The sequence below is a fragment of the Brachypodium distachyon genome, chromosome 1 (assembly GCF_000005505.3).
Source record: "Brachypodium distachyon strain Bd21 chromosome 1, Brachypodium_distachyon_v3.0, whole genome shotgun sequence".
Lineage (NCBI taxonomy): Eukaryota > Viridiplantae > Streptophyta > Magnoliopsida > Poales > Poaceae > Brachypodium > Brachypodium distachyon.
The window spans coordinates 15,001,752-15,025,735 of record NC_016131.3 but is presented as its reverse complement, the minus strand read 5'-3'; the positions used below and the strand labels follow the sequence as shown (position 1 = coordinate 15,025,735).

At 45.3% G+C, this 23,984-nt stretch overlaps 6 protein-coding genes and 1 long non-coding RNA gene across 8 annotated transcripts; 4 read left to right on the top strand and 3 right to left on the bottom strand.

The window, feature by feature from the left end:
• Window positions 1-306: 306 nt before the first annotated feature.
• Window positions 307-4,572, top strand: LOC100823131 (angio-associated migratory cell protein). 2 transcript variants are annotated; one of them, XM_003562464.4, is made up of 12 exons: window positions 307-467; window positions 587-744; window positions 832-882; window positions 1,732-1,773; window positions 1,958-2,077; window positions 2,347-2,495; window positions 2,615-2,762; window positions 3,077-3,160; window positions 3,272-3,387; window positions 3,777-3,835; window positions 3,944-4,034; window positions 4,129-4,572. In XM_003562464.4, exons 2-12 carry the CDS (start codon window positions 645-647, stop codon window positions 4,354-4,356), a joined length of 1,188 nt encoding a protein of 395 aa, XP_003562512.1. In that variant the 5' UTR covers window positions 307-467; window positions 587-644; the 3' UTR covers window positions 4,357-4,572. The 2 variants fall into 2 exon arrangements, with proteins under 2 accessions (XP_003562512.1, XP_010234414.1); XM_010236112.3 differs by having other exon boundaries at window positions 320-467; window positions 555-744.
• Window positions 4,451-5,824, bottom strand: LOC112269842. The gene is made up of 2 exons (XR_002962019.1): window positions 5,265-5,824; window positions 4,451-5,130 (listed from the first exon to the last, which is right to left on the bottom strand). It is a non-coding gene; the product is annotated as an uncharacterized LOC112269842 (long non-coding RNA).
• Window positions 4,916-7,468, top strand: LOC106865481. The gene is made up of 5 exons (XM_024457186.1): window positions 4,916-5,049; window positions 5,182-5,411; window positions 5,741-5,830; window positions 5,964-6,184; window positions 6,579-7,468. The coding sequence occupies exons 2-5, from the start codon at window positions 5,255-5,257 to the stop codon at window positions 7,224-7,226; spliced, it is 1,116 nt and encodes a 371-aa protein (XP_024312954.1). The 5' UTR covers window positions 4,916-5,049; window positions 5,182-5,254; the 3' UTR covers window positions 7,227-7,468.
• Window positions 7,469-8,108: 640 nt separating this feature from the next.
• On the bottom strand, window positions 8,109-10,016 carry LOC100822822. The gene is made up of 4 exons (XM_003562463.3): window positions 9,856-10,016; window positions 8,718-8,757; window positions 8,533-8,633; window positions 8,109-8,439 (listed from the first exon to the last, which is right to left on the bottom strand). Exons 1-4 carry the CDS (start codon window positions 9,928-9,930, stop codon window positions 8,353-8,355), a joined length of 303 nt encoding a protein of 100 aa, XP_003562511.1. The 5' UTR covers window positions 9,931-10,016; the 3' UTR covers window positions 8,109-8,352.
• Window positions 10,017-10,805: 789 nt separating this feature from the next.
• On the top strand, window positions 10,806-14,310 carry LOC100822510 (nucleolar protein 56). The gene is made up of 8 exons (XM_003562462.4): window positions 10,806-11,093; window positions 11,174-11,388; window positions 11,862-12,019; window positions 12,526-12,713; window positions 12,798-13,050; window positions 13,228-13,376; window positions 13,461-13,613; window positions 13,729-14,310. The coding sequence occupies exons 1-8, from the start codon at window positions 10,889-10,891 to the stop codon at window positions 14,010-14,012; spliced, it is 1,605 nt and encodes a 534-aa protein (XP_003562510.1). The 5' UTR covers window positions 10,806-10,888; the 3' UTR covers window positions 14,013-14,310.
• Window positions 14,311-15,037: 727 nt separating this feature from the next.
• Window positions 15,038-17,378, bottom strand: LOC100822198 (pentatricopeptide repeat-containing protein At1g01970). The gene is made up of 2 exons (XM_003562461.4): window positions 16,916-17,378; window positions 15,038-16,452 (listed from the first exon to the last, which is right to left on the bottom strand). The coding sequence occupies exons 1-2, from the start codon at window positions 17,330-17,332 to the stop codon at window positions 15,547-15,549; spliced, it is 1,323 nt and encodes a 440-aa protein (XP_003562509.1). The 5' UTR covers window positions 17,333-17,378; the 3' UTR covers window positions 15,038-15,546.
• A 174-nt stretch (window positions 17,379-17,552) lies between these two features.
• Window positions 17,553-19,751, top strand: LOC100821681 (elongation factor 1-beta). Its single transcript, XM_003562459.4, has 6 exons — window positions 17,553-17,744; window positions 17,983-18,099; window positions 18,221-18,293; window positions 18,856-18,961; window positions 19,112-19,225; window positions 19,318-19,751. The coding sequence occupies exons 1-6, from the start codon at window positions 17,659-17,661 to the stop codon at window positions 19,479-19,481; spliced, it is 660 nt and encodes a 219-aa protein (XP_003562507.1). The 5' UTR covers window positions 17,553-17,658; the 3' UTR covers window positions 19,482-19,751.
• Window positions 19,752-23,984: the final 4,233 nt, after the last annotated feature.

Below are 23,984 nucleotides of genomic sequence, written 5' to 3'. Positions count from 1 at the left end.
CGGGCCTATGTTAGTCACCACGTTGTGCTGAACTAGAAAGAGACATTCAAGTTTTCGTTGCTTTGCCAGGCGAGACTCGGCTACCAAACCATGGCCTTTAACTCTCTCTTTTTTTTGACAGAGAACATGGTCTTATAAGTCTGACACGAAATTCGTTAAAAAAGAAAAAAAAAACTTTGATAAGTACTACGAAATTTCTAAAAAAGAAGATGTGTTCCAAACGGGCCTGAAAGATTGTTGATCTCCATTGTATATCTCTATGATTGGCCCAAGTCAGCCCATACACCTAAACGCGGTCCAGCCCATCAGCCCACCAGTCAGCTTCAACCCCAAAGCCGCCTTCACTTCACCTTCCCCGCCGCCGCTTGCGCCGCCTGCCCCCGACTAGCCGTGACGCCGTCTGACCGTCTCCCCGACAATTCTCCAAGCTCCAGCACGCAGCAGTCCAGCCCCCAGCCCCCCGATCGGTGAGCCCAACTCGGCAACTCCCCTCTGTTGATTGATGTTAAACCTTCTGCTGTTACCAGTTTAGTGGACACAAATCAATTAATCAGGTTACCGGATTCCGTCTCTCCTCTTCCCATAGCGATTCTTCTCTCCCGCTGCGCTCACAGACAGCACCAGCGGCGGCTGCGGCGGCGGCGATGAGTATCTCAGGCGAGGTCCCCGGCGAAGGCTCCGACGGCGAGGAGGTCTTCATCAACGAGGAGGACATCATCCAGGAGATACCCATCGACGAAGAAGGTCTGTTACTCTCATCCTAGGTGGCATATATCCTGCGGCCAGTTTTCTGCTTGCTCTGTGCTTAGCTTACTTGCTGGCCTGGTTTAGATCTCCCCGACCAAGACGACGATGACGAGGAAGAAGACGACGACGGGATGGGTATGTGGCAGCTCATGGTTTCTCTGTATCTCCATGAACTTGTTTGGTCATTCGCTTCGCCGGGCATGCTAGGGCTGCTCGATAATGTCCAGTGATGGAAAATCATGTTGATATTCTGCAAACAAAAATGCTTGATATACTGTTTCCATGCTACTTTATGTCTGAAATGATTACACCGCACTTGATACACCGTAAATTGCTCTTCTGGGTGACTGGGCTTATCTGTTTTACTATACACTGGAAGTTCTGTCGTTCACAAGTTTACTGATATTCGAAAGTTTGACCTAGCTTATAACAAAAATTGTCACCATCCATGATACCAAACTAATACACCATGAAAACATGTTTCATGATGGATCTACTGATATTCATTTCGTATTGTAATGTTTATATCTTTTTCTATAAACCTGGAGAAGCTTTAAGAATTTTGACATACGACAAAATCGATATGCACTGTATTTTTAATGGATGTGCCTTATAGAAAAATATCAAATTGATATCGTTTCTATATTAAGTTTCTGTTTGTTCTTACTCAAGCATGATGATCTTCCATATGCCTTAATTTGTTCTTGCTTTTACCATATGGTTAGTTAATTTGTCGCTGCTTGTTCCATCGATGCTCGATTCAAGTATTTCCGTATAAGAATGTTGTCTTTTACACCAAATCTTCTGGTAAGTCTATCTCAGACATGGCTCTTCTGCTAGAATCACCCTTTGTTATTGTAGAGAACTTCTGACGAATCTTTACTATGCTGCCAGTTATTTGCATTCTGAACAATCTGGAGCACTTCACTTGTGAGATTATCATGTGCCAGTAATTCATGTTTCCTTTATTTTCTGTTGTTTCAGATGGGGTCGATGATTCAGCATATGCATTTCATGGGCATACAGGCAAGATTTCATCGAACAAATTGACCTACTACTTATGACTATGATTCATTGTGTGCCACTAACAAATTACACACATAATGTGTTACTTTTTCTGTAATTTGCTTCTTTTACATCTTACATGTCTGAGTGTCTTTATGTTGAATGAAAATTATGGTAATAGTTGGTCTTCATATCTTGGATACAGATGAGGTCTTTGCTGCTGCATGTAGTCCTATAGATGCGTCGCTTGTTGTTTCTGGAGGTAAAGATGACAAAGGGTTCCTGTGGAGAATTGGATCAGATGTGGATGTTCAGGAGCTGACTGGTATGGAACAAATTGGGATTTGCTTGCTCAATTTTTGTATACAAATGTTTCTCGGGACTTTCTCTATACTTCACCACCTTTACAACATATTTTCTTAACTATGACTGTTTCCATTCTTCTATCTACTAAACCGCGGAAGTATGTTTCAAATCTTGCTCCAAGTTTTCCGTTGATTTTCTCCTTGCAAAGCTTCATGCTTTTGTTCCCCTTGCACCGACATATGTACTTTAATTTGATTATGCCTGCCCAAAATTATGTTACTGATACAGGACATGAAGATACTGTCTGCACCGTAGCTTTCAGCTCAGATGGGAAATTGGTGGCTTGTGGTAGTATGGATGGACAGATTAATGTATGGAATACAGCTACACAAACTCTTCAGGGAACCCTTGAGGGTTCCTCCGGATCAGGCTTTGAGGTGAGATGATTCTGGTCTCTTCCACCCATCCATTGCTAAACCCTTGTTTCCCCTCGTAAACTGTATATCAGTATTCAAAGATTGTTTACTGGGTCTAACTATCATGCATGGTTTTGCAGTGGCTTAAATGGCATCCACGCGGTCACTTGATAATTGCAGGATCAGAAGACTGTAATGTATGGATGTGGAATGCTGACCATAATGCTTTTCTGAATACATTTGCTGGCCATAGTAGCACAGTGACTTGTGGCGATTTTACTCCTGATGGTACCGTGCCGTTTCCTCAAGTGTTATTTGTTACTTATTTATGATAACATGGTTAAGTCGACTCTGAATATGATGTAATGTATCATCCCGGTCTGAATTTCATTGCTTCATGTTTCTTGAAATTCCTCAGCATGAAAGATTTTGAGCATCTTTATTTTGCTATATGAATACAGAGCTTCTTCATGTCAGTTCAATTTCCCGAGAAATGTTTGGACCATACGTTTCTATGTTCATAAATGTAAAATGACAATAGGATAACTTCAATCTTTGTGGCATATTACTTTTTTAGCTAATTCACATTCTTCCTCATGAAGGTAAGGTTATCTGTAGTGGATCAGATGATGCATCATTGAGGATATGGGACCCCAAAAGTGCACAAAGCAGACATGTTGTTCGAGGTAAAATATTATTATCTATCTACCTCGTAATTATCATATATTTGTACTGTTATTTTCCATGTTCTCTATCAACCCGGATCATTCCTATTTGATCCTTCTCCTCCTTTCCAGGTCATGGTTATCATACTCAAGGGTTGACATGTTTAGCTATTACTTCGGACTCCCAATCAATTGTTAGTGGCTCAATGGATAGTTCCGTGCACATTGTGAATATAAACACAGGCCAGGTGGGTGTACAAGCTTGTCTTTCCCTCTTTTCTTCTATTCTTACTCCATTTAAACAAAAGGTCGATGAATCACTCCCATCCATGCCGAATGTTACTTGAATCCCTCTCATCCAAGTTGGGTTACAGTGGGAAGTATTTCACACGGTTTGTGATACCACCTACTATTTGCATAGTAGAATATTTTAATTACTGATTACCTTATTTAACTGCAGCAATTAAGTGCCCAACAAATTTACCAGTAATTTGTTCCAAAGATCCATTGCAGGGTTTTGTTTTGTTAGGAAAGTTGCATTTACTTCGCTGGTAGTTTTAGTACTACCAAAGTATGCCCCGCAGGTCAGGGCTAGATGGTTTGGATCTGTGTGTAACAAATCTCGATTGTTTTACAGGTTGTCGGTTCATTAGTTGGCCACACGAACTCTGTCGAATGCATTGGCATCTCATCTAGGTACTGTTCCACTATATGTTCTTGGATCCATGTAATGTGTATGGTAAATCCGCTGCACGCTACATTGTCTTTCATTGACCTAGCTAGCCGCGCCCGTGTTTTCTGCAGGTACAACTGGGTGGCTACAGGAAGCATCGATAAAACTCTCATCATCTGGGACCTTGCTCATCAATCAATTCGGTCCACTTGTGAGCATGATGTGGGTGTAGAAACCAATCTACTTTTCTTTTTGCATCTCTAGTCCTTTTATGTTGTTACATAAACTTACTGTTGGTGGCATTATTGATAAGCAGGAGGGTGTGACATGCCTGGCATGGTTGGGTTCGTCAAGGTATGTAGCGTCAGGATGCATCGACGGCGTGGTGCGCATCTGGGATAGCCTGTCTGGGGAGTTGGCCCGCACGTTCAGCGGGCACAGGGATGTCGTGCAGTCACTGACTGTCTCTGCGGACGGCAACTCCATCGTCTCGGCCTCTTCGGACAGGACTGCCCGTGTCTTTGACATTTCCATGTTCAAGTAGGCAAAAGGGTATAAGCAATAGCATGGTTTGGTCTGCCAGCCAAGAGTGTGGTTTCCTCGGCTTGTATGGTCACGGATTATGGGGATTTCTGAACTTTGCACTTGTTCTTTTTACATGTAGTCAGTGGTGCAAGTTGTACAAGCTCTCCTAAGTTAAGGGACTTGATATTTATGTTTGAAATGACTTGGACATTGTGCTCCATTCCATGCATGTTAACTGATGGAAGCAACTTGCTTACTACTGTGGATGCTGTTGAACAGGCATCGAGCAATCGGAGCACTGTCCTCTTTGTACTTTAATTTAAGATAAAAAAGAAGTATCGTTGCCTTCTCCTCCGGCGTGGGCTTCCGGCTCCGGGTCCGGCTTCATGCATCCATTACCCTTCTTCTCGGCGACCGGTGGCTCCGCCGCCGGCCGTGTGTGACTCCATGTCTGTTGTGCCCGTCGATCTCCGTCTCGAACGTGTACGTTCTCCGATTTGGTTGGGAACAAGCTCTGCCTCGATTCCTTCCAGCCGCCGCGGAGGCAAGGGGTCAGGCTTTTCTTTTCGATTCTAACTCACCCTGTTCATCATTGTTCTCAAAAAAAAAAAATCACCCTGTGCGAGTACGAATCGGCCCAAGCTGGCTCTCCAAATCGACAACGCTCCGTCAAGAAACTCTCCAAATCGACAACGGTGGGAGTCGACAACAGGTACCTACGCTCCTCGACAGATCCCCCTGATTCCCCAATCTTCTGATGCATCGCGAATTATTGGAGTTGTGATCCCTTCTTCTGGACATGAAACAACGAAGAAAAAAATCTCACATTACTTCATGCTTGCAGGCAGAAGAGCGAGAAGTTTTTTCTAAAAAAACAAAAAGAAGAGCGAGAAGCTAGCGGCGGCGGATTTGGGGACATGTCACAACCGGACACAGCACACACGGCGGAGGAGCAGAATATGGAGCGGTTATTGGAGGAGCCTGCAGAACCAGCGCTCACATGGGAGGACCCAGAGCTCACGGCACAGGAGAAGGTGCTGCACGGTCTCCACCTTGTTGAATTTTTTGCGGGCAGTGGCTCACTTCCAACGTTTTTTGTCAATACTGGTCCTCTCTGAAAACTATTGACAAAACAAGCCTAACGGAAAGCCCAGAAAGATATATATGGACTTTCCGCCAATGGCATTGGCGGAATGCACTGTAGCACGCACTGTAGCGGTACACATACAGTGTTTGTGCATTTGTTTCGAAAAACGCTTTTGCTCCCCTTTCGCCAATGCCATTGGCGGAAAGGCCTTCCACCCGGCTGCTTTTGCAATTTTGTTTTGAAGGGGGCTAAATTTGTCAAAAAAGTTAGCGGGGGGCTAGTGCCGCAAAAAAATTCCACCTTGTTTGCCGCAGAGACATCACTGAGTACGACCCTAAGCGTGAAGATTTCATTTATACCCGCTTCTGCAGCTTCAACTTAGCCTTCTTCGACCTCAATGAAGAATGTGAGTATTCGATCACAATCGTTCGATTGATGATTACTCTCTCTTAATTTAGCCCTTATTGCTTCGAGTAATTAATCGAGTATTGATCGATTGTCTTGTCCCTTCTGACGATTTACGTTAATTTCTACTGCAGCTACGGCTATGCATGGGCCGCCGTTGGAGGAGCTACTCATGTCCGAGATGCATCTAATGCCGAGCTCATCGGTTAATATCATTTCGTTGAAGATAATTGAATCGGATGTGGGCTACCCGGTCGACGTGTTTGGAACTGTTATTGCAAGGGATGAGGTCGACTACAAGTGTGTCTATCTCTTCCGTCGTGGAAGGAATGATTCCCAACGCATCTGTTCGCCGGTCCGTATTTCATTCCTTGCTCAATTTTCTTAATTCTTGTTGATTTTAACAATAATTCTTGTTGATTCCCAAATCAAGTTTCTTTAAAACACACAACCTTTTCAAAGTTACCATCCAGATTTTTCAATAATTCTTGTTGGTGTTTTGTTTATTTGAACATACGTATAACAAATGCTTGTTTGCTGCTACTCCCTCCGACCCAAATTAATTGTCATAGATTTGGTCTTACGCATGTACTCCGTATCTAAATGGACTTTAGTGTGCAGGTTGGCTTATTTGGGTGGGAGTAGTAATTTATTTCGCTATCCTTAATTGGTTCGGTTGTATTGTATGTAACTTGTTTAACTATGTAGAGACTTTCTGATGCGATTAATTATCGTGGACCTTGTTGCAGGAGGACATGTTAACTTTGACAGTTCCACGTCGAGGGTTTGGTGTAACAGACACAATGATTTTTGAGATAAACCTAAAGATCAGGGGTGACACATCTGTCGATGACAAAGATTTTAGTAAAGGTGTAATTGAACACTGTTCTGTCCAACATTTTACAAGCATGCGACCCGTGGCTCACCTCCTAACTAGCTGGCGGAGCACGGTGGAATTGTTGTGCTCGCAAGTTGCATGGCCCGTGGGAGCGACCATTAAAGTCAATATTATGAATGGACCGTGTGATGTCCCTTTCAACGGCAAAATATCTGCTTGGACTGTTGGAAATGTTCATCATCACATCATTCTATACGAATACAATGGTAGAACTGGAACGTGCAGTCCGGCATTAATTGAACACGATGGCTCTATTGTGTTAGCCCGGAGTTTCGTAGCTGTTCCCGTACCATCGTTGGATAACATGCATCATTTACAAGAAGATGAAGAGGAAGAAGAAGATATTGTTCTCTATGTTTGTTTCATTAGTGGCAGTAACGAGGATGAACGCACGATTGTCACGCTACGATTCCCTGAAGAGGAGACGGTTTGCAACAACGGTTACTATGAGCTGCGGGTGAAGGTTTCTTGGACAACTATCTATTACAATATATATTAAATTGGAATCGGTGGTGATGGGTGGGCGCCGTTGGTCATCCAATCGAAAAACCAATGTCCAGATTTCGTCTCCACCGGCTCGTGCTTGATACACTTTCCGTTGTTCCGTAGCATCGCACGGGTTTTTTTGCTAGTCCTTGATAGTTTGCCAAGGAGCGGTAGGTCTATTCTGGAAAGGTTCAATTGTGTGCCAAAACGACCACGAGGGCCAATGATTCCACTGTATGGTTTCAGCAATTTCAAACGTGTGTAATGTAGTTTGTCTCCCTTGATTTTGTGGACAGCTAGATTGATTGTACAATTTGTATGGAAACGAGGTCTCCTTTAAAATTATATATGCTGCGTTTTATTTCTGTGGTTGTGTTTACTTTGTGTAACCTTTTTTTTTGCATGTTTTTGTGTAACCTAACCTGTTGTCCTTTTTTGGTAGGAATAATTATTTTACTCCTAACATATATTGTTGGATGTGTTTTTTACCCAAGCTAATTTCTAGACAGCCAATCTACATATTAGATCTCATCAACCACCCTTCTGCTTTGATCATATGCCCGCTTTACGATCTGTTTGTAAAGGACCTACCAACGGCAGTGCAGGTGGTGGTGCCCATGGCATTTTCTTCCTGCTGCATCCATGTCCATGGCTTAGGTGGCGGAGATGGCCGGGAACAGGGTAGGACGCCGCGGCTACGGAGATGGACAGGGCACAGGGCGCGGCGGCGGCAGCGAGCGCAGTGAACCAGAACAAGCTAGAGGGGCGACAGTGGAATGGCGCAGCAGGGGCGAGGAGGCGGTTGTGGCAATGGACGCCGGCCGGGCGGGCTCAGCTGAGGAGAAGGAAAAATGAACTAGTACAGTGGAATGTTTGTTTGGCTTTGCATCGTACATATGAGAAGATGTCGTACATATAGCATTGTTGCGAAAACATAGTCACATTTTTTGGTTGGTCTGATAAATACATTAGCTTTCACCAGATCAATTCATCAAGCTCAAAAACAATAGTTTACGCTTAACTTCAAGAACAATGTCAAGAGCACACGACACGACAGCCGTAGGACTGCGAGATCACCACACGCTCTCTCGGAGCAACAAATAACATTGGCTTTTAGATCCAGCTTATCAGAGGGCTTTCTATCTCGAATCAGTCTCTTTCATTGCCCGGATAAGATGGGAGATACGGTACTGGAGCTTCTCATTCTCAATGGTTAGCTTCCTGTTCTGCAAGGTTCGATGCGAACAAGATGTGGTGGTTGTGTTAGGATCATCAGACAGTTGCGTGATGATGGTGATGGTTTCAGGAAAAAACTGTACCTTCTCCTTCTCTGCCAGACATTCTGCACTGACCGCGTCGAGCTTGGACTGAAGATCTTTCATGGAAGATGAACTTGTTTCGGATCCGCTGCTCAGACCATCTAATGAACCGCATAAAGGAAGGAATGAGGCATCTCTTTCAACAACACGCTCCTCTAAAAAAACCCAGACATATTTAAATTTACCTTTCTTCAACAGCAGAGCTTCCAGCTTTGCAAGCCGTGCCTGCGAGATGAAAGAAACAACCATAAATAGGTGAAAAACATTTAGATCAGAAACCACCTATATCTACTAAAGCATCTGTTCAACCATAACCAAGGATCATAAGTGTGCCATTGCCTTCCATGTGGCCGGTCAATACATCAACTCATGTTAAATTGTTCACCATCAACACAGAAACAAAAACAGGGAACACCTCTCCAGCACAGCAAACAACAGTAGTTATCCATGTGTACAGCAGAGCCAGGGAACAGAACGACATGCCAAAATTACTTAAATTACAGCCACATTTATTAAATGTGTGGAATCGACAGAATTATATCTGATTACGCTTGTCTCTCCTAGAACAGATTGAGATATACAGTCGACTATTAAGGTATCAGTGGTCTGATGGATCATATCTCTACAGACTAGCAACATTAATATGCATCGAAACGCTGTTTATGTAGTTTTTTTTATTGAAGTAGTTGTTGAGGTAGTGGGTCACTTAGTCACTTGGTTGCTTACTGAGCTGCACTGATTTGGATTTGCTCCAGAGCAAGTACAAGACACACAAACTGACTTGGGCAGCATCCCTCAAGGACAGCTAGCTAACAACAGCAGTTAGCCATAGACCGCAGCTGGTGTTAGGTAATAGAGCAACATGACAAGCTGATTTGTGATTTGTGTTTATGTCCCCTGACACATCAACTTCAGATGCTGCACACACTAAACCCTCCTTCCCCCAAATAATCAACACAACAAATTGGCTTGGCTTTCAGACAAGTACTAGCAGCAACCTGTGGATTTTTTTCATAACTGAAATTCCAGCGAGCAATCTCACGGCTCATGAATCTAGCAGGCAAGTAACAGAAGTAGTAACCATCTAGTAATAGCAGCTGAGATCTCATCAATGGCTAATCCACGCTGGTTCGAACCTGCTTAACACCAAGCCCAGAAAAAAAACACAAAAAAGACTCTGCCACGTCCTAAGAACTGAAGGAAATCCACAAAATTAGCCCTCAAACAACACACGCGCGGCGCAACAAGGAATGGAGTCAGTCATAGATGCTCGGGGGGGACTGAGGAGGGAGGGAGGGAGGGAGACAGATGGGAGGCGCGAACCTCGGCGTCGGAAGCTCTCTCCTCGAAGGGTTTCAGGGCCGCCGCCGCCGCCGCGCGGTCATCGGCGGCCGCCATGTTCGCCGCTTCTGCAGTCGGAGTCGGAGGAGACTCTTGGTGTTGGCCTGCCACAGAATATTTCGATGCGGAGAGACTTGGAATGGATCCCCAGTTTCAAGGCCGTTGCAGGAGCTAAAAGCCCATCAAGGGAGACGGAACGGTGACTTTTCCCGGCCCAAATAATTCTCAATGTTGGCAGTACTCCGTAGTACTGTTGACTATTCATGTTTGACTGTCGATAATTTAGGACAAGTGGACTCTTTTTTTTTCGAGAAAGGAGATTTCTTTTTTTTTAGGAAGAGAAAGGAGTTTTTTTTCAAAGAAGTGTTACATCAGTTATTTTTTCAATTGGAACAAGTACATCCTAACTAACAAGCCGGTTGGATTGACCTTGTGAAGCCCGCAAGGTCAACTAACACTATTCTAGGACAATCTAAGCTAACAAGGAGATACAACGGATTTAAATTTGTTACATATTAGTAAATAACTTTCTAATTCAAGTTTGTGTAACAAGGTGCATGATGACAACCACGCAGTCAATGCCGTGCAACACGTTGCAATCTTTGTGAAACCTTCACTATGCACAAGGTAGACGACTCATGGATGGGTAAGCGAATTTAGAAACAGTTCAACTTTGAATGAGTTTTTATGAGATACAAGACGAATATATTCGTATTGAGTTTTCGCGATAAATTTCATTGCAGGCAGCGGGAGTGTATGACTATTTTTTTACACGAATTATGACTTCTCTGATTGAAAACAAGTGTTGTCTTCCAAACTTCACACATCCAGTTTAGCAGCTCCATGTATAAACTGTCTGGCCACCGTTGATCTAATCGGACGGCTGAGACACCAACCAGAAACCACGATAAATATAGCCCCCCCGCGAAGCTCCATCCGCTCTCCCTCACCCTCCCTAAAACCCTAGCCTCCCAAACCCCTCAGCCGCCGCCGCCGGCGAAGTCCGCGGCGAGAGATGGCGCTCCACCTGCTCTTCGAGTCGGCGTCCGGGTACGCGCTCTTCCACGCCCACGGCATCGACGAGATAGGGCAGAGCGTGGACGCCGTCCGCTCCTCCGTGCTGGACATCAAGCGCTTCAGCAAGGCCGTCAAGCTCGTCGGCTTCACCCCCTTCGCCTCCGCCGTCGACGCGCTCAACCAGTGCAACGCCATATCCGAAGGTATCGCAATCCCACCACTCTTGTGACGAACGAACGAATGGTGGGGGCGAGGGTGCTGATTTGGGGGGTGGTGCGTGCAGGGATCATGACGGACGAGCTGAGGAACTTCCTGGAGCTCAACCTGCCCAAGGTGAAGGAGGGGAAGAAGGCCAAGTTCAGCGTCGGCGTCGTGGAGCCCAAGGTCGGGTCCCACATCACCGAGGCCACCGGGATCCCCTGCCAGTCCAACGAGTACGTGCAGGAACTGCTCCGCGCCGTGCGTCTGCATTTTGATCAGTTCATTGACCAACTCAAGGTGATTTATACTCCCTTTGCGCTGCTTTCTGTTGTATGCTTGAAATTGTCCCTCAGCTGCAGTAGTAAGTATGAATCATATCATGTGTCCACTGGAGTTGCTAAACATGCAGCGGGTCACTGCTTGTTTATTAGAGGTTTCTACAGCATACGAAGAGTTTAGTGTCTGCATTTGGCACCCATCTATCTAGCTTAAAAATCTGATTCGGCATGGCCATGGCTTAGTCAGATTATAGAGTGATGGGCATCTCTGCAGGTTTTACCACTTGTTGCTTGATCAACATTTCTTAGTATAAGCCTATAAGGTTACCCATACTTAAAGTAAGCTGTCTGAAAATTTTGCAGGTAAGCTATATAAAATGTGTTGTTCTGGCATGTTCATTGACCTGCAACAGTTTGTATCCACCAAAGATTTAACAGCAGTGTTATTTTATTCTTGTTTGTTTATATGTTCCTTCCTTTGTTTGGTTGCAGCCCGCTGATCTAGAGAAGGCTCAGCTTGGCCTGGGGCATAGCTACAGCAGAGCAAAGGTTAAGTTCAATGTGAATCGTGTGGATAACATGGTGATTCAAGCGATCTTTCTGTTGGATACACTTGATAAGGATGTCAATTCCTTCTCCATGAGAGTGAGGTTGATTTCTCATCTTCTGCTTGGTTGAAGTGCTTGGGCTTAAAAATTAGATGTGTCAGCACTTGGATACAACCATTTGCATCTAAAAATTAGATGGCCGGTGCTAACGTCGGCTGGTCACCTGTCTCTTCCCCTCCAGAATAGTATTTTACTGTAACCCTTAGTACCTATCTTACATACAAATGTGATGCTAAATATTTGAATCTATTACTTTGAATAGAGATTCACAGCCCATTAAATATTTCATATGTTTCAGAATTGTCATTATACATATAGTGTAGTCTTTATGCTGTCAGTTATGCCTGTATGTTCTACTTCCCTATTAGTGTCATGTTTTAGCTCTCCTTTATTTGGCATCTTCATCAGAAGATGCTCTCGCCTCGTAACCTCTTAATGACATCAAGCATATTTGTTCAATGTGCTCTATTTACAAACATATATCTACTTTCATCATTGATGATGGTGGTGGTTGTGTGGATATTAAATTTTTGCTGAACCATATGCAGGGAGTGGTATGGATGGCATTTTCCTGAGCTGGTCAAAATCGTGAATGACAACTACCTTTATGCAAAGCTTGCCAAGTTCGTGGTAAACAAATCTGATTTGTCAGAAAAGGACATTCCAGCTTTAGCAGATCTAATTGGCGACGAGGACAAGGCAAAAGAAATTGTTGAAGCAGCAAAGGCATCTATGGGTAAGCAAATATGTCTGCAAATTTTGTCATTCTCTGTAGTTGCAGTGGTTTTTGTGCCTAACTTACTCTTCTATATATTTTCAGGCCAGGATCTGTCGCCAGTTGATTTGATCAATGTCCAACAGTTTGCTCAAAGGGTCATGAATCTGTCTGAGTACCGGAAAAATCTCTATGAGTATCTGGTAACAAAGATGAATGATATTGCACCGAATTTGACATCATTGATTGGTGAAATGGTTGGTGCTCGGCTAATCTCTCATGCCGGCAGTCTTTCAAATCTTGCAAAATGCCCTGCCTCCACTCTCCAGATACTTGGTGCTGAAAAGGCTCTTTTCAGGTACTTGTTATTAATGGACTGCTTCTGTGTTACAAAAACCTATTTTCATGCTGTACTTTCTGATTTGTAATCATTATTTTACTTGAATCTTGAGTGTCTGCTGTTTCCTCACGTATTCATGACCTTGCGGTTCATGCTTCTGATGTTTCATGATTGATTTTCCTAATTCTATTACAGGGCTCTTAAAACACGTGGAAACACACCAAAGTATGGCCTCATATTCCATTCATCTTTTATTGGCCGTGCATCAACTAAGAACAAGGGAAGAATGGCTCGATACCTGGCGAACAAATGTTCCATTGCCTCTCGCATTGACTGCTATTCTGGTTAGTTGAAGGATTTAGTTTGCAAATGTTACACATTCTGACTCCCTTTTTATGATTGTTTTCTCACTGGGTTCTGAATTGCAGATTTGAGCAGCTCCATTTTTGGCCAGAAGCTGCGCGAACAAGTTGAGGAGAGACTAGACTTTTATGACAAGGGTGTTGCACCACGTAAGAACCTTGATGTGATGAAAGCTGCTATTGAGGGCATGACAAGCGCAGTCTCAGAGAATGGTGACGGTAAGGATGCATCTCTTATTTCATTAGTTCAAGTAAAATCACCTGTTGTCGTGGCATATTTTGTCAGTCCGCATTAATTTGTACTTCCAATGTGTACCCCAAAATTCTTTTGCAGACAAAGAGAATGGTGATGCCTCTGTTAAGAAAAGCAAGAAAAAGAAGTCTAAAACTGAGGCAATGGATGTTGACAATGGCGCTGCAGAAGCTGAACCTGAAACAGAGAAGAAGAAGAAGAAAAAGAAGCACAAGCTGGAGGATGTAGAGATGGCAGAACAAGAAGAGACCCCCAAGAAGAAAAAGAAGAACCGGGATGTTTCTGAGGATGCTGAGCCTAAGACTGGTGGCACTGAAGGGAAGAAGAAAAAGAAGAAGAAATCCAAAACTGATGAGGACGAGTAGTAATAGTAGTTTAGCGCCTATTACCGAGTTTATAATGAAGGTTCAAATTTTTGTATGGCAATGGATCCAACTGGCCTCGAACAATGTAATTTGTACTCTTTGAGCCCTTCACGAGGTTAGGTTTGTAATGTAGCGTGGCATGGAAGATGCCAAGCTGTTGCAGTAGTTCAGTAGTCTTTGGGTATTCGGTCTTGCTTTTTTGTGTTTGAAGCTGCTGCTGCATGTTGTAGAATTGCTCAACGTACATGCACGAAAATTGGATGGCTTTGTTGGTTAGTCCAGTCACCAAATGACCACATTTTTCGCTGGAGCTGGTAGCGCCGTTATTAAACATATATGCTCTCCGTCCAACAAAGTTTGTCTCAACTTTGACTAAATTTGGTACGTCTATACACCAAGTCATGTCTAGATACATTCAAATTTTGACAAACTTGAGACATCTTTTGTTGGACGGAGTGAGTATAATATTCATTATTAGTTTGGAAGGATCTCTTGATTACTTGCCCTAACATTTTGCATGATACTAGAGCTGTTCTTTGTTGTGCTATTTTGCAGCATACAATTTTCTTAACTCCTTTTATTGCTACATTGTGTTCATCTACTATCTCACATCAAATAATCAATATCCTCTTCTACTTTAATGGTTTGACACAGGTTAAAAGGTTTTCACGATCTTTACATGAGCAGAGATGTTCAAATCGCTGACATGGATTCCCCTGATTCGAATTGTACAGACAATTTAAAATGTGTCCTCATTTTGGATTATTTTTTTGCTGTCGAGGGTGGCACAGTTTACATGTCAATTCAAATGTCATTACTAACATCACAAATTTAAAACACCAAGGTTCAGAACAGATTTGAAACTACAGCGGCAGAAGCTGAACCCTAAACAGAGAAGATGAAAAAGAAAAATAAGCACGAGCTCGCGGAGTCCCAGGATCAACAGATGAACAAGATGAAAGAAAAAGAAGAACCGTGAGGCTTCTGGTGATGTTGAGCCTAAGACAGCCAGTGAAGGCAAGAAGAAAAGGAACTCAAAAACCGACAATTAGTATTGGCCAGTACCTCCGAGTGTTGCTAAATGGAATTAAAATCTAGCAGTATCTAGTTTATGTACAACCCTGGATCTATGTGGTCACCCATGGGTGGTGCTCATCATATTTTTGAGGTCCATAGTATAGAAGAGCATGTATTGAAGCGGTTCAGCTACTGACCTTCTCTTTTGTGGTTTTGTGAATCATGACTGAGTTATACTACAGTGGCTTGGAATTTTCATTTCTTGAACCAAGCTTTTTTGATTGGCACTTGAAAATAGCTCTGCCTCTCCTGCACTGAAGTTAGCAGCAAAACTAAACTTCAGAAATGGTTCAGGTACAGTGGTACACCACTCAATCACATAGCTCTTGCCTCTTTTGGTCAGGGAGTATTTATTATTGCCCTGTGATTTCTGGCAAATATGTTACTCCGTACCAATCTCTCAATAATGCTAATACAGCTAGAAAATCACTAATTTTTTTGGTGGAGAGCTTGAAAATTAATTCTGTTGGAGTGGCAATGGAATACTAATGCGTTTGCTCCTCCTGCTCTTTCTCCCTTCCTTCTGGACTGAAACACTCTGTTTGCTCTTCCTGCTGTTTCTTCCATCTTTCTGGACCGAAGAACTGTGTCTGTTCTCCTTACTATTCCTCCCTCCCTTCAGCACCTGTTCCACTTCATGAACCACTCCAAGCCTTCCGAACCATCCCGCGAGCAGCTGCGAGGGCTCTTGGCCGATTACGGCACCATTCTCTTCAATCTCTGCCAGAAATTCCAGTGCTCCTTCCAGCCTGTTGGCCTTCTCATATGCGCCCAGTATCAAGACGACACACCTGTCACATGGTTCTAGTCCAGCACTTCTCATGTTCCCGGTTACGCAGATGGCCTCATCGATCTTGTTGGAGAGGCAGTAAGCGTTCACCAGGAGAGCACAGAGCTTCGTGTCAGGCGCCGTTCCTGCGAATTGTACGGCGTCGAAAACTCTCTGTGCCCCATCTGAATCACCTTTGTATGAGTAGGCTCTCAGTAGTGCCTTGTAAACTTCTTTTCCTGCGAAGATCTCCTGGTCCTCCGTTTGTTTGATCAAATCTTCTGCTTGGCCTAACTTGTCAGCCCTGATGTAAGCCATGATCATCGAACCGTATGCGCGTTTATCAAGCGGTAGGCCAAGCATCACAATGTCTTCAAATGCTTCCTTTGCGCGGGTGAGATCTCCCGCCTTGCTGTACATGTCCACCAGTGCAGTCAGCATGATCTGATCACAGGGTAGACCTCTGGCTTTCATAGCTCGGAACGCTTTCTCGGCTTCCTGCAATTGGTTTTGCTTGCCATAGATTTGTACCAATTTAGTGTAGTCGCGCACATTTGCTTCGAAGGAGTCCTCGAGCAGTGCGTACTCTAGGACCTACCAACAATACAGTCCATTTGTGAGGTTACATTGTGGATGAAATTAACGCTATCAGTCACAATTAATGCAGATCAGCAAGTTCAGACATTTCTAATTCAATAGCAGAGTGCTCAAAAGTCTCTAATCGACATGTGCAAAAATAAAAGAAATAAAATGATACGAGTAAACAATACAATATCACAATCTTTGAGCAGTGGTGGTGCACTGGTGCCAACACTGCTCATTTCAACCGATCACACCAACAAGCAAAGACCATTTCAAATTTTCAATCAAGGCTAAACGTGTCAAGTAACTAAACGAATTAACTCATAAACATGGAAATGATTAATCCCCAGGCCATCTCAGTACTTTAGCAAGCATCTCGAACCACATGACAGCATAGAACAGCACGAAATTCCCATTCTGCTCCAATGATTTAGCAACGGGATTGGGGGAAATGCTGACTGAGTAACTAACTGACCTCGGCGAGAAGAGTGCTGTCCACAGCCTTGAGTTCCTTGAGGACCAGCAACCAGTCGACCCTCCTGGGATTCATGGCCTTCGCCCAGAACGCGAGGGCCATGCCGAGGTTCTCGTCCCCGGGAGACAGCGACACGATGCGGGGCATCAGCGCCCTGCAGCGGTTAGGCAGCTTCGGTGACAGCCCGCGAATCGCCTCCTCCTGGGGCTCAGAAAGGTCGGATCCGAGCCCGTTCCACCTGAACCTCCACGGCTTCTCCTCCTCCTCCGCGGGCGCCGCCTGCGCAGCCTCCGCCGCCCGAGGACGCGCCTCCGCTCCACGGCGGCATTGCGGATAAGCCGCCCTGGAGCTCGTATACCCGGGAATCCGCGTGGCAGGCGAGTGGAAGAAGGCTGGGACGGCGGCGAGCGAGACCATGGGAGCGAGTCGAGGAGAGAAAGCTCGCCGGTCGCCGGAGAAGACGAGGAGGAGGGGCTATATCTATCCGCTGAGAGGACTGAATCATAGCCGTCCATGTGTCCGCGCTCCGATCCGACGGTTGTGACAGTCGTGTAGCTCCCCCGGGAATATCCCACCGTAGATGCCTCATCGCACGGGCGGGCGCGAGGTGGCCGCCAGATATAAATAAGCAGCTCTCTCTTCCCCGCTTCCTCCTCTCGGTCTCTAGGGTTTTGGGATTTTAGCCTCCGCCGCCGCCGCCGCCGCACCAGCCGTTGACGAGTCCTGCAACCCCGCCGGACCCGATGGCCGTGTCGTTCTCCGAGCTCCACACCGCCGACGGGCTCAAGGCCCTCGAGGCGCACCTCGCCGGCAAGACCTACATCTCCGGGTGAGCGCAGTTACACTTACACACACCAGTACTCCACTTCACTTGTCTTAGACTATCAGATCTGTGGGTTTGAAGTGATTTTGCAGTGGTTTCGACTAGATTTGCACCAGATTATGGTGATGGTTATGACTGATGCGAGATCTTGGGGCGCTTAATTCGAATTTGAGCAAATCTGGCGATTTTGCGGTGATGCACCTATGCTATGCTTTGCTGATTAGTGCCTGTGATGCTTGTGCAGGGAGCAGATCAGCAAGGACGACGTCAAGGTGTTCGCGGCGGTGCCTTCCAAGCCCAGCGCGGAGTTCCCCAACGCTGCCCGCTGGTATGACACTGTCGCCGCGGCTCTTGCGTCAAGGTATGGGGTTCTCGAGTTTGCTGCTCTACCAGACTGTGTAGCCACTTAGCTCTGCAGGATTATTACACTTGACAAGGGAAGATTTGGATGCCTGATTGCTTAATTTGTTTGCTGATTGCAGGTTCCCGGGCAAGGCTTCTGGAGTGAACCTGTCTGCAGCAGGTTCTTCATCGGGCCCTGCTGACGCATCCAAGGTTGGTCCTACTCCTGGCTTGTTTGTTTAGCAAATTAGTGTGTAGGTATGAGACTTTGTTGTATATTTCGTCTGAATGTTTTATGATTAGCTGGAAAAACTGAGTAGAGGGTGATCGCTGTCGTGTATGAAGTTGTATTGTTGTCAACCTTTTGCTGGATTTTGATGATATAGTTGTCTATATTATTAGAGTTGTGTCTACCAGGCTGGGATGCTGGACTGATGAAATAGTTGTCTTTACTAGCATGTTCACTTAGGCTCAGTTTGGTGTTGCTGAACTAGGCTGTGCTGAACTTATTTTGTAATGTGTTGTGAGAAAATGCACATGGAAGCAGGGAAAACTTAGTTATGCAAATGGACAAATAATCGAAAGCTGGTTAAAAATGCTGGATTACGATAATCCACCTCAATGCTAAACTCACCCTTAGTCTGAAGGAGTAAAGATGTTGTGTTAACTAGCTGACGAAATCATCATTAAAATTTATTTTAGTATACATTAGTATCTCTGGATTCAAACATGCTGGACCTGACATTGCTGTATAATATATTTGTCCTTCTAATAGGATGCTGAGGATGATGATGACTTGGATCTTTTCGGTGATGAGACCGAGGATGACAAGAAAGCAGCAGAGGAGCGTGTGGCTGCCAAGCCTGCCAAGAAGAAAGAAAGTGAGTTTAAATTTTCTGCGGAGTTCTAATCTAGTATCATGTAGCATTCATTTAGTATAAAATATAGTCACTGTCCAGTTTAGAGTTACTTTTGCATCTTCTGTCTTGTATGGTTTATATATACGCTAACATCAAGCTTTATTTTATTAGGTGGAAAATCATCTGTGCTGATGGATGTCAAGCCATGGGATGACGAAACTGACATGAAGAAGTTGGAGGAGGCTGTCCGCAGTGTTCAAATGGAGGGCCTCACTTGGGGTGCATGTAAGGAACACATTCCTCTTGGATTATCTGTGTTGTATTGTACTAATGCAGCTGTGTCGTAAATTTAACATGCATTGTTACTATCTTTGCAGCAAAGCTTGTTGCCGTGGGTTATGGCATCAAGAAGCTGCAGATCATGTTGACGATTGTGGATGATCTCGTGTCAGTCGACACCCTCATCGAGGAGGTCCTCTGCGAGGAGCCCATCAACGAGTATGTCCAGAGCTGTGACATTGTTGCCTTCAACAAGATCTAGAGTCTCGGTCAATCTGCTTGTTGCTGCTGGGTTCTTGGAAGCGGGATTGGCTGTTTGATCTGGAATCATATTCCATCCCATCTTGTTACCCTCATACAGAAATGCTACTGGTTTTATTTTTTGAGTGATCTTGGATGTCTGCTATCTTTAAAGTAGTTGGTATGATGAGCGGTTTGTAATGGCGAAACATCTATGATGTCTTGAGTAATTCAGTCTTTTTACTGTGCAAGTTTTGATGAGGATTAACCAGAGGTCCACTGTTTCCCGTTAGATGCTTGCAGATGTTTGCTGTATTCTGTAACATGGTTCAGGCACTGTTGGTCGCTACCCGCTAGTATGATACTCTATTTGGCGTGGCTGACATACTTTTAGTTGCAAGATAGCTTTGTAGATCAATATAACCATTATTTACGTTAATCAACTTAATTTGAAGTCTCATCATTTGGAGGACGAAGCATTCCTCTTCTGTCTTTGCCTGAATCTCTTGTCTCTTTTTTGAGGGGAAACACAAATGCTAACCGACGTGCACATACACTCACTCCTATAAATGGGTGCACATCTTCTCTCGTGGTTAATAGGTAGTACGTGCACTCTCTCCTATAGATGGGTTCACATCTTCTCTCGTGGTTAATAGGTAGTACCTCCTTCATTTCATAAAGATTCATAAAGATTGGGACGGTTTAGGGAGTACGTCATTTTTATTAAAAATCCAGATAAATAGGAGAAAATGCTTCGTGGCATCCTGGCCCGTTGGCAAGAGTTCAGCTTCCTGATTGTGGCTAGGCAGTTCCCTGAGCTGCTGTGAAAAAAGAAAAAGATAAAACAGTTCTCCGAGCACAGCATCGGCAACACCACCTGCTTCTAGTTGCTGGTGTCCAACTTCGATTGGACAACGATTGGAGACTCAGGAGGAACAATCAATTCCTTCTGCCTGACCTGGGACTGGGAGGACCAAGTTTATATCTCCCTGAACTTGGCTTGGTTCCTCATTTGTATATTTCTCTCGATTGTTTTTTCTTCTTTTGTAGGGGGTTTGTCCATCTTGTTTTCGTTTCTTTGTTGCCTTGTACTCGCCTTTCTTGTGTTTTCTTCTTAATAATACGCCGCTCAATGTATTGGAGAAAAAGAAAATCTTCCTGAACTGACAAAAGCTGGGCTCGATTGTTCAGTGTTACCCGGCAAATCCCATTTTTTCTTTTTGGATGGAGTTCCATGGAAAAACGTACATGGTCAGAATACTTTCAGGTGAACGGGATGCAATCAGTCGTATGCTAAGATGGATTTGCTTGATTAATCACCATCGTTTTGTGTAGGAAAAATCACCATCTGCTGTTGTTTGTCTTTGTTCTGGAAATTCATGTTGCCGATTTACATTCCCTAGTGTGTCCTCGGCACAGCTGGGCCGTGTTTCTTACCGATCCATGGAGGTACACCTTTCAGCCCATCTACGGTGACAGTCTCGGCCCAGCTTCTTCTCTTCTGGGTTCTGGCCCATGCTGTTGCGGGCAAACCCTCCCCCCCAAATCCCATCGCAGGCTGTCAGCACATACACAGGCCTCTCGCCTTCGAGCTCCTTGACCTGCCGCCGGCAACCGCCCGCCGCCGCAGAGACCATCTTCCACCGCTCCGTCTGCGACCGTCAACCCGTGGCCGCGTCCCGAAAGCAAGCAAGCAAGCGCACGTGCCCATGGCGGAGGAGACCAACGAGGGCGAGTACTACACGGGCGATGAGGAGGAGGAGGAGGAGGAGGAAGAAGAAGGGGCCGGGAAGAAGAGGAAGTTGCCGAGCCTGGACGGCTTCAGCAAGCGCGGGGTGTGCTACCATTGGATGGGCTGGTCCAACGGGCGAGGTGGACGGAGTAATGATACCCTGAGAAAGGGCCGGAGAAAATAAAAAACGGCGCTCCTGCCGTCCGTTTCAATTTTGATTACATTTGAATGCATCTATACACTAAGTCATGTCTAAATACATTTAAATTTTGACAAACTTGAGAAATCTTTTGTTACACGGAGGGGTACCACATTTGTAGTTAGGGTTCGAGGTCAGGTCGATTTTGCTAATTATTTATGTTGTTGTTCTCGACAACAATAAGAGTAAGGGGTGTCAAAACTCGATGGCACAAGTGCGAGTATAAAAGTAGGACGTGTACGCCGGCCTTATAGCGAAGGTCGTCGTACATTTGGACAAGTTGACACGTCGATATTTTTTAAATAGGTTCGGTCGATCCTGCGGGTGCGACCTAGTCCTATGTTAGGAGAGACTTCGAGGTTATCGTTAGCCAAAGCGTTTCGGGTCGATCGAGACTCCCCGAATCACTTAGCGAGAGGTCGAAAGTGGCCACCCCGTACTTGGGCCGAACGAGGCTTCCCAAGTAGCGAGGTCGAGATACCCTTAGGACTCTAACCCGATTCCCTCTCTTTCGGGCTCGGGCCGAACAAGGCTTCCTGAGATCCCAAAACTAGAGCTCCTCTCAAAGAGGCTCTCTAGCCCTCTCCCCTTGAGTTTATTCAAGTGAGAGTGAATGGTACATGCCACCATGGGAGGGTATTTATAGCCTAGGGGTTCATGACAAAAGACCATGGCTACTCTTGGGGGAGAGAGAAAAGTGGGAGCAAAATGGTAAAAGTAGCTTCTTGGTCCATAGCTTTTGTGTGCACCAAGTGGAAAAAGTGGGGCTTGGTCCATGGTCCACCATGGACTAAGGGCCCCCTCCTCACACCTTTCTTGCCCCCTACTCAAGCTTAATTTTCCCTTTGACCATGGCATGAGAGGTTTGACTTGTTGACTTGTCTTCCCTTGCCATGTAGGATCGACCACGCCACGTTGGTATCTTGACTTGTGCTGAGAAATGTTGACCTAGTCGTCGCCACGTAGGATTTACCGACCGGCCCATACAAGGGTTTTATTTTACTACAACAGTAGCCCCTTGAGCGGGAGGCATTGTGAATGCCTTCGTGTCAACCTTCGTGAGAGACTCCTGAGTTCTTTCCTTGTGAGAGGCTGAGGTATTTTGGTAACTTTCCTGCAAAAAAGGAGCCTCGGAGGCGTTCCGGGGAAATTCCATGCCTTCGGCGATCTTCTTTGCGAGAAATCGGATTTCGAGGGGTATTTTAGCAAAAACCGGGACCCTAGGGGCTTCTCTGCGAGAAAACCGGTGTCCTGATGGACTATTTTGCAAAAATCAAGGACCCCGAGGGTCTCCCCGAAATTTCCGAGGACTACTGGCATTTTTCCTGAAATCCGAGGCTTTCTTGCAAAAAATTTGAATCCTGCTGGGCCACATGGGCAGACTTGGCCAGCCGCGCGCATGTGCGGACGCGAGCTGGGCCGGTAGCCGGTCCGGCACCTGGGCCATCTTTGGGCTAGCTGTTCTCCCTTTTTTTTACTTGGACCGATTATTGGGCCGCTTTTGGACTGAGGCCCAGCTGGGCTTGGTACCGATTCACTTGCTTGTTACGGGGATCCGACGGCCGACAGGGCTCCTAGCCCTAGATCTGACGGCCAGGAGATCGTCTTCCTCCTCAGTACGGGGGAGGAGGGACCGTTGCCCCTTTCCTCGCTTTTGCAGGCCTCATTCGTCACTGGTGGTGACGTCGGCGTGGCCGGGACGCCGGGCCCGCGAGGGGGCGTGAAAGATCGAGTATGTCATAGAGGGGGGGGTGAATGTGACCAGTTTTAATTCTTTCTTCAAAATGAAGACTGAAAACTGAAGACAGTCACAGTACTTCAACAATTTTAGAGTAGCAGCGGAAAGAAGAAAGATGAACAGATTTAGCAGCAGCAATGAAGACAGAACGCAATTAATCAGTTATACTTCACAGAGTAAAAGTTGAGGAACGAAATCACCAAGACTGAAGACACAGGGATTCGTTTCCGAAGTTCAGATTGTTGGCACAATTCTACGTCTCCATTGAGGGGGCTGAGTCACACAAGACTCGCGAACACACAAGTCCACCCAATCCTCCTGAGCTGAGACCGAAATCTCGCCCAGTTAGTCGTGGTAGACCTTGAGGTGATCTCCGGACCTTCACAGACTGGTTGATGGCAAATCACAATTTTCGATTGCTCTTCAACACTGACTCCTAGCCGTCTATGTGATGCCAATCACCAAGAGTAACAAGCTTCAAGTGCTCGGCTAGAGAGGGGATCCCATTCTTCACGCTCAGTTCAGTTCTAAGGATTTTATCAGGTGTTCTTCAAAACAACTCACTCGGGATCACCGCCGAATTTCTTCGGGGTGGGTCGTCTTATATAGCCTTGGCACGGCTGATCTAGCCGTTGTGACCCATTGAATAAAGTGAACTTTGAGCCTCCAGCTCACACTTTATCACTTTGTCTCACAACGGTTAGATTAGGTGGTCAAGCACGAAAGCGACAGATTTTCAAACACATTTGAACTCAGAGTGAAGACTTCACGCGGAAGTTTCTGTGAAGCCTGAAATGCTTCATTCTTCACTCCGACGAAAAACACACACATAAAATGGTTTTCGCCTAAACTGAAC

Coding starts and splice junctions, on each gene's coding strand:
- LOC100823131 (XM_003562464.4), top strand. CDS start 645: ATGAGTATCTCAGGCGAGGTCCCCGGCGAAGGCTCCGACGGCGAGGAG. Junction 1,774..1,957: donor TGCATTTCATGGGCATACAG/GCAAGATTTCAT, acceptor TCTTGGATACAG/ATGAGGTCTTTGCTGCTGCA. Junction 3,388..3,776: donor TGAATATAAACACAGGCCAG/GTGGGTGTACAA, acceptor ATTGTTTTACAG/GTTGTCGGTTCATTAGTTGG.
- LOC106865481 (XM_024457186.1), top strand. CDS start 5,255: ATGTCACAACCGGACACAGCACACACGGCGGAGGAGCAGAATATGGAG. Junction 5,412..5,740: donor TGTTGAATTTTTTGCGGGCA/GTGGCTCACTTC, acceptor TTTGCCGCAGAG/ACATCACTGAGTACGACCCT. Junction 6,185..6,578: donor CCCAACGCATCTGTTCGCCG/GTCCGTATTTCA, acceptor ACCTTGTTGCAG/GAGGACATGTTAACTTTGAC.
- LOC100822822 (XM_003562463.3), bottom strand. CDS start 9,930: ATGGCGGCCGCCGATGACCGCGCGGCGGCGGCGGCGGCCCTGAAACCC. Junction 8,758..9,855: donor AGAGAGCTTCCGACGCCGAG/GTTCGCGCCTCC, acceptor TTCATCTCGCAG/GCACGGCTTGCAAAGCTGGA. Junction 8,440..8,532: donor GTCTGGCAGAGAAGGAGAAG/GTACAGTTTTTT, acceptor CGAACCTTGCAG/AACAGGAAGCTAACCATTGA.
- LOC100822510 (XM_003562462.4), top strand. CDS start 10,889: ATGGCGCTCCACCTGCTCTTCGAGTCGGCGTCCGGGTACGCGCTCTTC. Junction 13,051..13,227: donor GCTGAAAAGGCTCTTTTCAG/GTACTTGTTATT, acceptor ATTCTATTACAG/GGCTCTTAAAACACGTGGAA. Junction 13,377..13,460: donor TCGCATTGACTGCTATTCTG/GTTAGTTGAAGG, acceptor TCTGAATTGCAG/ATTTGAGCAGCTCCATTTTT.
- LOC100822198 (XM_003562461.4), bottom strand. CDS start 17,332: ATGGTCTCGCTCGCCGCCGTCCCAGCCTTCTTCCACTCGCCTGCCACG. Junction 16,453..16,915: donor ACAGCACTCTTCTCGCCGAG/GTCAGTTAGTTA, acceptor TATTGTTGGTAG/GTCCTAGAGTACGCACTGCT.
- LOC100821681 (XM_003562459.4), top strand. CDS start 17,659: ATGGCCGTGTCGTTCTCCGAGCTCCACACCGCCGACGGGCTCAAGGCC. Junction 18,100..18,220: donor GCCGCGGCTCTTGCGTCAAG/GTATGGGGTTCT, acceptor TGCTGATTGCAG/GTTCCCGGGCAAGGCTTCTG. Junction 19,226..19,317: donor GGGCCTCACTTGGGGTGCAT/GTAAGGAACACA, acceptor CTATCTTTGCAG/CAAAGCTTGTTGCCGTGGGT.